This window comes from Dermacentor silvarum, chromosome 2 (genome assembly GCF_013339745.2).
Source record: "Dermacentor silvarum isolate Dsil-2018 chromosome 2, BIME_Dsil_1.4, whole genome shotgun sequence".
Lineage (NCBI taxonomy): Eukaryota > Metazoa > Arthropoda > Arachnida > Ixodida > Ixodidae > Dermacentor > Dermacentor silvarum.
The window spans coordinates 230,132,131-230,144,193 of NC_051155.1; the positions used below are offsets into that span (position 1 = coordinate 230,132,131).

Sequence of the window (12,063 nt, forward strand, 5' to 3'; positions counted from 1 at the left end):
CTTTCTGCACTTAAAAAAATAAAACATCATACACATATTACGATCTTGCCATAAAGTTTCTCTTTTTACTTGCAGATGACATGACAGGTTTGTTGTTCCTGAATTGCCCGTGCAGTTCTCAAAGCTGAGTGAGGTCATTCGAAAAAAGTATGCAGAAATTTCACTGGAGTTGTCTATGTGTAATTATAGCTCCAAATTTATTTGACCCACCCCCAAATTTCAGTTGGCTCACCCCTAAATTTCAAGTTGGCTCAGCCCCAAACTTAAATTGGCCCACCCCCAAATTTATGTTCTGCCACCCCCTGTTTAGGTTGGCCTACCCGCAAATTTAAGTTGGAAATTTTAAACTGGCTCACTCCTAAATTTAAAGTTGGTACACCCTACAAACCTAAGCTGGATCGGGATGTTGCTGTCTGATACTTCGCCGATTTATACTTCGTGAAACTTGAAGAGTTCAGGGAGAAAATTTTAGGGAGCAATGCTTTCAGAAGTATTGTAACTTGGCCAAAATGACCAGCAACGCCTGCTTAATAAAGCTCGCCGCAACGCTAACCGGTGAGCTACTGTCAAAATCCTCAACCTTACGTCAGTATCCGCGCTTAAGCGCGGATGTGTCACAAGTGAACCATTTGACATTTATGGCACTCTGCGGCTTTGCATCGCCAAGAGCTTTAGGCGGCCCAGGAGTCTCGAATGCATGTAAATGTTGATGATGGTGGTAGTGATGATGACCTTAGAATATATGGCGCATAGCCATTGGGAGGGTATTGACCAAGAATCGCACACTATTTGGCAATGAATGCGTAAAGCATCGTTAAAGTATCTAAAATTAATTGAGTGTAACTCTTAGAGTATGTTAACAAAATAATTTGGGAGCAGTTAGACTGGTATGAGCAGAATTAGTGAGAAACGTTTCTTTGTGAACCAGGTTACGAAATCAATGTTTTTTTGTGTGTAACATATAGTAAGGTGATCCAGGTGTCTCAATTCCCCTGAGTGGGTAAATGCCAGTGTCTTCAAGATCATCATCATAGTCATCCCATCTTAGTCTGGTGGCCGCCATAGTTTGCCTCTGAGCTGCACAGGGGGAGTGAATGACTTATTAATTCGGATTTGACATCACGTAACGTACAAGGACGAGTAAGTGCAGAAAAAGCGACGGTAACATTGTGCGTGCCTAACTATTCAGAAAGGTCACTAAATTTAACCGCCAATAATGAAGAATTTTCGGAGAAATTTTACAGCTGTATAGCGAACGAATGCACATCAATGTTGATATGTTTTCCTTTTTTTCAACACAGAGCTCTGCAGCACTTTGACAGTCGTTAAGTGCTGCGCACGTGCGATTGAAATCACGGTGAACGTGATTTATGTTATTCTCTTCTTGCATTGGTTGGTGATTTCCTGCTGTTTTCACTTTAATCAGTATAGACTCGATATCAATTCTTGCACATATCACCATCAAAGGGACATCTAAGATGCGTTACTCTGGAGAAACTGTCTGATGCGGGCGTCATAGTTGTATACCGATGTAACCGACCCGTAAAGGGGGGAAAGTTGCCACTGCATCGGTTATTGCTACGTTTGCTGGCATGTCCTGCGCATTTGAACTAAAAGTGTGGCCACTTAGTTTTAGAGTGGAACCTCTCGCTTCCCGTCCACTTCAGTGTTGGAACTGTTGGTGTTTTGGCCATAGTGCAGGAGGCTGAAAATCAAATGCACGCTCTCGCGTCTGTGGTGAGGATCATTCCCCTAATGAGTGTACAGCTGAAGCCAAAACGTGCTGCCTGTTTGGAGGAAACCATCTGGCTGACTCTGGAAACTGCTCGGCAAAAGGTAATGAAATACAGGTACTTGAGATAATTGACAGGTGACGATGTTCATGGAGATAAGCTATTGCAATCGTCAAGGAAAGAGCCTTTGAATACGCTGGCGTCACTGCGAGGAAATCTACTTTAAATGAATACAACTTGCCTAAACTCATTTAGTCAGCAGTAGAAAAAGCAATGACAAAAGCTATGCAACATATTGTCACAAGTGTTACAGAATGTATTTACCAAGTGTTTACTGCTCAGATGACAAAGCCGTTGCAAACAGCTGCAACACCAATCACCAAATCGATTGCTTGTGCTGCAGAACAGGTAGCCAGATCAGATCTAGCGCCGAGTGCCAGATCGGACCCAACGTTTGTTGGATCCGATCCTTGTCCTTCGCGTCAGTCAGACTCACAGGATGACATGGAAACAAGTCATGATACCAGGCCACAAAAGCGACCTAGGTCTGCAGTAACTCAGGCATCGGTACTTTCACCAGTATTATTCAATATTTTACTGAGCAGAATCCCCGTTCACCCAGGTGTCAGTACCTACGTTTATGCTGACGACATCGCCTTTTTTTGGTATCACTAGTGACATATACTCTCTCTACGAAATTTTGCAGTCGTATCTAAGAGAACTAGAAGGCTGGCTGGATAGCTTACACTTAAACCTGAATGCTAATAAGTGTGCTATCCTTGTTTTTCCCGTTAAAAACCCAGTATGCATATCGCTTAACTATCATCTCGAAGATATCCCACAATTGGAGTCACTCAAGCACCTTGGAGTTATTTATAACGGAAATCTTAACTGGCGGCCGAATATTGAATATATCGCGACAAAAGGAGCTCGTACAATGGGCATTTTGCGCAAGTTGAGCAATCGAAGAACAGGTATGCGAAGAACACACCTTTTTGATGGTATATAAAAATTACGTTCATCCGGTTTTAGAATTTTACTGTGTTTTATTCCCAGGTGTTCCATCATACAGGCTTCGGCCGCTAGTTTTATTAGAACGAGAGGCGCTACGGCTGTGCTTAGGCCTTCGAAAATACGTTGCAAATGCCGTATTATAGGTGGGAGCGAGAATCCCACCCATTTTATGCCGATTGCACCTTCTGAGCGTTCAGACTTTCTAACGACTATATGAATCACCATTAACCCGTCCTCCAATAATTTTCATCTCCGATCCAGAATTATTTTTTCCCGTTCGTTGGCCCAGATATCATACTTGTGCAAAGATTACTGGAACCACCAAATGTGCAAATTCGCGATGTGCTTCCTAATAATACGCATTCAAATTACCCGGAGATCAGGTTCGATTACATTTTGCCAAACCACGCGAAACTACTACCTTACGGCATCTTAAACGTCATGTTACAAGACCACCTAAGCACTCTCGGAACAAACATTATCATTGCAACAGATGCATCAACGTGCGAGGAAAGGACTGGCATTGTAATATTTTGTCCTGCACTCAAGTGGTCTTTTTCTTTAAGATTGCCTGATTTTGTGCCTATTTTTTTGGCCGAGTCTTTAGCAGCTTTACGTAAATTAGACCAAATGACTACAACTGCTGCTATTCTTACCGACTCCCTTTCTTCCCTTACCGCTACTAATGATTCTCCCATGCTAAATCTCTTTCATTTGCTAGTTGCTGCCCATGTGCAATGTGTTCACTAGATTTGGGTACCTGGTCATAAAGGTTCGTTTTTTTAATGAAACTGCCGATTCACTGGCAAAGACCTCACTTTCGGGCCCTGTTCTTCCTACTCTACCAGTGACAGCACACATCACGGCGGCTAGATTTCGGATGCGATCAATTAGAAAAGCCTTATCAAACCCAGTTATGACTGCTTCTCCAGATTATCCTGGCATAGCGAATCCTGTAACACAAAGATGCTTGAGGTCTCTCTCACCAAATTACGTTGCCGCATTCCCTTCCTGAATTTCTACTTACACATGTCGGGTTTGGTTCCCTGCCCCCTCTGCTCGTTTTGTAATGAGGAATATGATGATACATCACTTTCTTCTATCTTGTCGCAGCTTTACTGCGGCAAGAAAAAGATTGTTGGAAATACCTTTCCGAAGACTTGGCCTGGACTTACCAGAACCTGCTATTCTTTCATTCGGGGCGTCCACTTTGGGATTCAGCCACAGGGATGCTTGCTTCGCTGTCCAAGCATTTCTTACAGAATTCAAACGAATGCCCTGCTAAATTCTACTACCTTCTTGTTTTTTTGTGCTTTTAAATTAATTAGTACTCATTCGATATGACTTTCTGTATTTCATTTTAACAGATAATTCTACGCTATTCAATGCAAATTTCATAGATATTCGGAAATTTATGCTCCATATTAATTTGGAATAATCCACCCACTTCTTGGCCAATCCCCCATCGTGGGTAGGAGCCAAACACGTGATAGGCAACAACAACAACAGCAACGTCAACTACCCGCCACGGTAGCTTGGTAGCGATGGCGTTGCGCTGCTACGCTAGGTCGCATTCAATGCCGGCCGTGGCAACCGCACTTCGATGGGGGCGAAATGCAAAAATGCTCGTGTACTTGGATTTAGGTGCGTGGTAAACAACCTCAGGGGGTAAAAGTTAATCTGGAGTTCCTCACTACTGGGTGCTTTACGATCAGATAGTGGTTTTGGCTCGTAAAACCCCAGAATTAACATTTTTTAAAGTATAAGGTGTTACGTGGAACGTGACTTAAGAATATTGACGACAACAGCGGACAAGTGACTTAGCAATTCAATAGGGACACTATGTTATAACGAGACCCACAAAACTGTTTTTTATTTGTAAAATACGTGTACGAACATATTCCACTGCCCGTACTAAAATAATGAGCAGTATATATAGTAACCCGCATAACGCCTAGTCGCTGCCATTGATGTAATGAAAGTGACGAGGCAGTTAATCAGAACATCTAGACAAAACGCCAAAACACGCCAATAAAAACGCGCGGGCGAGCTACAATAAATATACGATCTTCTTTGAGACCTATAAACATTACCGTACATATCGATGACAACATTTTCTATCTCGCAATAGGGCATTTTCTGCAAACAGTGTCGCGGGAAATGGTTGGTGCATTCTGAAACGCCGAGCATTCTGCGTTTCTTCAAAACTTTGATGTAGTCTTACCCAAATGAAAAGAAAGCTGTTCCAATAGCCCTGGTAGATTTGTGTTTAAACATGGTGTAACCTTGCCGTGCATACTTTAAATGAGCTAAAAAAATTGAAACGACGGTGACACGGAAATAAGGACACGAATAGCGCACAGTTCAACTTATCGTGTTCCCTTCGTTTACCGAGAGTCTTTCAAGTTTGCATCCATTCCAACTAGTCCAAATCGATACCTTACTGCATTGAATCTAAGCACTACCAACACGCGGCACTGTTCCACAGAAAAGCAAGGCGGCGCATAGACAGCCACCTCCAGACACGGAGCTTTGTGTGTGGTGATGTTAGCATTGGTGTATAAAAACTACGTACTATCGTCTGCGAAACATGCACACCTGGTTTACGTTTCAGGCTCTGAGGAGCCGACTTTGGTGTCGTACGTGGATTCTACTGACGCCCCTTTCTCTTATTGACTTGATACAGGCAAAATATGGTGCTGAAAAATTTGCTGTGGATCTTCGAACTTACCCAAACTCCCGATATTTGGGTCTTTCGTCGTTCTCTCCCAAGATTCTCTCAGCGATTTTGTGTTCTGGTGACTTTGCTATATAGAAATCACAGAAACAGTTGACATATCTATGCCGTTGTTCCCTTAGAATAAGCTCTAAGCAATAATACATAGATAGAAGTTACAGATCAAATTTTGAATGAAAAGCTACGCCACGAAATCTTTGGAACTGTAAACCAAAAGTTTGTAGATCCTCATTAAATTTCGTTCGCGTATTTCTTGTCAGCCAGGTACATTTCTATCAAAGATTCACCTTTGATCTTTGTGCTTTCAAATTCACAACCATGGTGATAACCAGCATGAAAATCTTGCGATAAATAGCAAGATTGTGGAGTAAGGCTGAATATATCTTACAATACCAACTGTCACCTCTCATTATGCAATCAATGTGCATGTTGTCCGTTGGTGCGCTGAATCCCGCAATAAGAGTTACACTTGCTGATGTGTTGTTCAGCAGTCACGTTCGCAACACGAAGCGTCATAACTTCCTGCTCTGCTTGCAACTCGTACCAAGAAAAGAAATGGTATAAATACTACGAACATGCAGCTAAATGCAGTCTCCCAGTGATGCCATTCTGTCTTTTTCTGGGTGTTTCTGCTGCGCTTCGCCGCACTCGCAGTCGTTGGGAGAAGGGAACATTTTCACCGTTGGCGAACGCCTCTTGTTGCGAGTCTGCAAAGTCGACCAGGCGGTGCGAAAAGTGGCAGTGGTTCGCCTCGAGCCCGAAGAGCACGCCAGGCGGCGCCACAAGACGCGTACGTGGGTGTCACACCCGAAGGCAGCAGCGCCGCCGTTGAAGGCCAGAAAGACGTACGGGTTGACGGCACTGTTCGAGGCTGAGATGACGCCAAACACGGCGACCACGTGGGGCTCGAGCGAGATGTTCGGCGCGAACGCTAGCAACATTTCCTGCACCATGTAGGGGAGGTTCGTCACGACAAACGCCACAAATATAATTATCGCCATCTTGAGAGTACGCAAGCGTGCCTTGGGCAGAGTAGTCCTCGCACTTTCGACGCGGTCACCGGCCGACGAAGCAGCGTCCCCTCGCTGCCGAGACGTAGCGGTGCTGCCCATCTTCCACATCCTATACAGGATGCACGAGTACGGTATCACTAGAGCCACCAGCGGCAATATGAACACAAGCGTGAAGACGAATGCCATGTAGGCCTGGCGCGGGACCACGGAGTCCTGGTAGATGTAGAAGACGGAGGCACAGTAGCACTCGTCCCGGATCACGACGAGCCGGAACATGAACATGTTGGGTAGGGACGGAACGAGGGACAGAAGCCAGCAGGCTGCGACCAGCGACCGAGGTTTGGGCGCCGGCGCCAGCGGCTTGCAGATGGCGCAGTGGCGGTCCACCGCGATGCCAACCAGCATGTAGGTGGAGGAGACCAGCGCAAACGTCTGCAGCACCTTGAACAACCGGCAGGCGACGTCTCCAGCGACCCAGACGCGGCCCACGACCTCCCACACCAACTGCGAGCTCATGGTGACCAGAGTGACGAGAAGGTCGGCGAAGGCTAGGTTCAGGAAGAGCACCTGTGCCTTGAACATTCGGTGCCGCCGCGACATCAGGAGGCGATGACACACGATCGAGTTGCCCAGGAGTGACAGCACGAGCATGACGCTGAGCAGCGCGATCCGCAGCGTCTTGGCGTAAAGTGGGCCGAAAAGATCTTCGGCTGTGACCGGCGCTTCCGACGCCGTCTCGTTGTCGGAGCCGGAGAGCGCGTCGAGTTCCGACGACATCGTGCTAACGTCGGCGCTGTTGCCCAGCATAGATGTCGGTCTCGCCCCATCACCATCGAGATGGGCCACAATAATAGCGATGGGCTGCGCTTACCAAGTACAGATTTAGGGTTCCTTGGCAGATATAATGTCTCACTGGTAGCTTAAATTCCTTGACACTTGGTCGTCTTGCAACACTATCAGCAATTGAGACCTTCTCTTTTAGTTGTGGCCTGCCAGTCGTCCGCGAATGCGATGAAAAACAGTGATGGAGCAATAGGAATTCTTAGCGGCTTCATACGATGCTCACGACAGAAAGCGGCTTTGACGTCTTAGTCGCTTGATTTTCTTGGGGCTTCTGCTGGTAACCAATTTTAGGGCGTCCTGAAGCTTACGCTAGCCTTCCTGGAAAGAGAAAAATAAGCATTGTTCAGTACAGTGAGCTCAGGCAAAGAATAAAATTGAAGTATGTAGAAACAACATCGTAAGCAACGCCAGGAAGTCTTTCTTTCTTTCTTTCTTTCTTTCTTTCTTTCTTTCTTTCTTTCTTTCTTTCTTTCTTTCTTTCTTTCTTTCTTTCTTTCTTTCTTTCTTTCTTTCTTTCTTTCTTTCTTTCTTTCTTTCTTTTCGCTGCACCTGCATGCCTACAGTGTAGAGAAGCTTCTTCTTAAGAGGAAGCTTTAGCTCGGAGCTTTCATCGAAATACATGGTAACGATGAAGTCGTTTTTCTTGGCAACCAGAACACAGAATTTAATTAAGTTTGCTGCATTTAAAAGTAGAAGCTAAATTCTGGTGACTGTAGCAAGCAGTTTCCTTATTTAGATTGTCATTTTCTTCACAAAATTTGTTGAAAAATTGCAAAATAAAAAAAAGCATGTTCAAGTATTAAGCTTTCAACTACACATAATTATATAATATATAATTTCAGTAACACATAATTATACCACAATTCGGTAAACAGTAACCATTAAGAAATCTAAAGCGGACAAAATTGAGGTATATACACCGCTCTAAAATACACCACTAATTTGTGAGTAGGACTTTGGCAAAACGTTTGTAAACAAAGCAGTAGCTCCACATAACCTGTAGATTGATACATCAAAACTTCCCGTTTTGGGTGCTCGAGCATATGCAGTTTACAGAACTGCGATATTTGTGTTGGTGCGGAGTTACGGATTTGTAAACTTCGTGCTTCAATTTTTATGAAACTTGCAAGTTTTCAGAAATTTTGTAAAACATTCCTAGAGCATAAATCAAGATTATGCTTCTACAGTCAATGGAATTAAATTTTCTTTCTCAAGTGGAACGAATTTCATTCAAATCAGTCCGCGGGCTGCCTTAGAATATCATTTCTGCGCTTTACATGTATTTGAATAGACTAATGGGAGCTGGCACCGAGCTAAAGCTTCCTCTCAACCCTGTGGTATCACAACAAGCGCTCAGCTAAAACGAGCACGTTGGCGTGGCACAAAAAGAAGAGAAACGCATATGAGCGTTTTCTGTGTCACGTGTTGTTATCGGTTACTCTGCTTCACCTTGTGAAGCGTCAGTGCGGAAGAAAGTTCACGCGAAATGTGCTTCAGCGCAGGCCTGTTATCATATCTGACAACCTGTGAATTTAAACATTCGCAATATCCCCGTGAGCAAAACCCGTAGGGAAGGGGGGGGGGGGGGGTATAGACAAACATCCGCAAGCAACGTGACGTTGTTCATCCGACATGAATTCCATGAGAAACAGCGCGGTGACACGAGAAACGTATTCGCAAGAACTTGTAATTAGTTTTGACTCATGTTGCATTCATTTAATTTCGTCCGAATGTGTTACACAGTGCCACGGGTTGAGCCGGGTGACGCCCGTATGCCGAATAGGTGAGGTTGCTGCTATTGCAAGAACCAACACAAGATAGTCTTTTTATTTTATCGAAATTCTTTTCAGTGCACAAGGTTGAGGAAGAGCACCTGTGCCTTGAACATTCGGTGCCGCCGCGACATCAGGAGGCGATGACACACGATCGAGTTGCCCAGGAGTGACAGCACGAGCATGACGCTGAGCAGCGCGATCCGCAGCGTCTTGGCGTAAAGTGGGCCGAACAGATCTTCGGCTGTGACCGGCGCTTCCGACGCCGTCTCGTTGTCGGAGCCGGAGAGCGCGTCGAGTTCACGCTAGTTGGTGGCGAATATTTAAAGTATTCTCGCTCTGAAATCGTTATAATTATTCAAATGAACCTATCGTCTGAACAAGCGACAAGCTGTGAAGCAGTTGAAGCAAGTTAAAAAAAAGTAATGCGTATATGGGAAGAGGTTCGTAGACTTCGCATGTTATCCCATTTTACCATTGAAGTGCAGTGGGTGCAGGGTCACTGTCACAACAAAAATGACAATATTGCTGAGAAGACCGCTTACTCTCATTATCCTTTTGACAACGCATCTGCTGCCCTTTCCTCCGACCCCCGCTCTATATTCGTAGCCCAAAATATATTTTCCAACCGGACAAACGTGCTCTAATCCCTTCGTGTGTCTGCTACCTTCCCCGTAATCTAACTCGGATGGAGGAAGTCTCTCTCCGGAGACTTCGAGCTGGGGCGGCCCTTACCCCTTCCGTAACTTGACCTTGGGCCCAGAATTCAAGACCAAGCGAAGCGCGCTATCTTTGAAAATAAAGATTACGATCATTGCATTCTAAGGGTAGTAACTAATGGGGCAGAAACTTGGAGGTTATAAAACAAAGAAACTTGAGGAGAAGCTAAGCAGCGTGCAACGAGAGAAGTCAACAAAAAATGACAGGTGAGACAGGAAGACAGCGGTGTGGATTAGAAAGCAAACGGGGGCAGCCGATATTCTATAGTTGGCATTAAGAGAAATAACTGGAGTAGGGCCGGACATGTAATGTGAAGGGAAGATAACTAGCAATCTATTAGTTTTGCAGAATGGGTGCCAAGAGAAGGGAAGCGTAGTCCGTGTCGTCAGAGAACTTGGTTGAGTGATGGAATTAGGAAATTTGCATGCTTAAAATGGTATCTGCTGGTGCAAGACAGAAGTTTTTGGAGAACACTGGAAGAGGGTTTCATTCTTTAGTGGACATAAAAACAAGCGGAGGCGGTGGCGGCTGCTGCTGCTGCTGCTACACTGGACCATGAATGCTGCGACAAATATCCGGTTGTGAGCGAGCGCATAAATTCGGAGATCCGAAGTGCTCAATATTTCATTAGTCACAACCCCACGAACCAACAGACAATAAAGCGAAGCAACAGACAATAAAGGCAGAGAAAGCAAGGGTAAGCCAATGGTTACGTTTAATTGCAGATGTTGAAATAGTAAGGTAAAGAGGATGTAATAATGGACAATAAGATAACTAGCAGAAGGCGGGACTCGAACCAACATGTTCCGCAGTACACATGTGGTTCTTTCCCAATTAGCCTACCGCGGCGGCTATCCCCCCGTCCACTTTCTTGCGTGTCTATGTATAAACTGCGTCTAGCTTCATTATCTGCTATTACATATGGTTCGCTTGGATATGGCTTGTCTACCTAGGGATATATTATAGGTACTCGTATGTCGTTATCTAATATAACCTTTTGTTAGTAGATCCTTTCCGATTATACTAAGGATCATTGATGAAACAAAACGTCCCCTAATCAATCCAAATTGCCGTGTCAAAGTCAAGAGAGAACACAGCACTGTCAGCAATGCGATGTAGGAAGAGTTCTAGAAGCGACGGAGCTTCGAGCATTAAATAGGGCTTCCGAAGCGCTGAGGCACTCGTACGCGGAGTAAATTGAATTAGCTGCTGTTCGCGAACAGCCCCGACGAGTTGTTGTCGAACACGTTCCCATTTATTCGGGTCGTACTTGGCACACGCTCTCTATAATTTCATTTCTGGCGAGTCATTAGCAGCGAGTGACTCGCTCCCACGTGGCGCCTATACGCAGAGCTAGGATTTTCAGCATTCAGATTCACTCGCGCCTTAGAAAGCAGCAGGAACGTAATTTCATAGAGCAGGTCAATCAAGACCAGCACCACATTCAATTAAAGTCCTTTTTTTTCTTTCGTCTGCGAATAAGTGCCGTTTCCGGCAGGCGTACAACGCACCTACCGCGCACTTGGACAGCAGGTTGTACTCCGTCACAACACAAACGTGCACTGTGGTAGAAGCGATGGAGCTGGCAAGACGTTGGCTTAAGATTGCTGATTAGGGTTCCTTATTTGAAAACGGCGCAAAGGCACGGCGCCAGTGTCGTTGTACTCAGTTGTCCGTGTCTATAGCGCTGCTTGGAACTATAAACTTCGCTTCGGCTGAGAAGGAGGCGAATTTGCACAGGTGTTCACGCGCACGCACTTTTGTCAGGGCAACTTCACTTTTAAAACGAACATCAAAGAGAGGCCAGGCCGCAAGTGAGTTTAGACTGGCAGAGCCTTCTGGGAATGCTCCATTTCGATTTCATTCGCTCAAAAAAATGTCAATTTTAGCGGGCTAAATAGGGGCGGAACTTTATCTATAGATTGTGCGCCCAGGCCGCGAAGATGTCAGCATGACGTCACAGTTCTCATGGTGATTTGAGCCACTTTCACACAGAAAAAGTTCCCATACATTCCCGGCCTGAGTTGTTACTTTGAGGTTGCAATTTAATTATCAAATCTTACTGAAGAACTAGCTAGCACAAAATTTTGGACGTTTCTTGTACAAAACTACCGCAGAAATTTTGATGTGATTGGCCACCAATCTATCGCTTTTTAGTTATTTCTTGCTTATACCAGATTTCTAAACCCGGAAAAATTGACTTAGTCGTTCAGATGCATAATCAAAAAATG

At 44.9% G+C, this 12,063-nt stretch overlaps 1 protein-coding gene across 2 annotated transcripts in view; it reads right to left on the minus strand.

Annotated features, from left to right (window-relative positions):
* Nucleotides 1-4,647: 4,647 nt before the first annotated feature.
* Nucleotides 4,648-12,063, minus strand: part of LOC119442835 (vasopressin V1a receptor) — a 38,535-nt gene continuing 31,119 nt past the window's right edge. For both annotated transcript variants that reach the window (XM_049663146.1, XM_049663145.1), the window contains exon 2: nucleotides 4,648-7,658. In XM_049663146.1, coding sequence (XP_049519103.1) covers nucleotides 6,066-7,304 — 1,239 coding nt within the window. In that variant the 5' untranslated portion in view covers nucleotides 7,305-7,658 and the 3' untranslated portion in view covers nucleotides 4,648-6,065. The remainder of the gene's footprint in view (nucleotides 7,659-12,063) is intronic.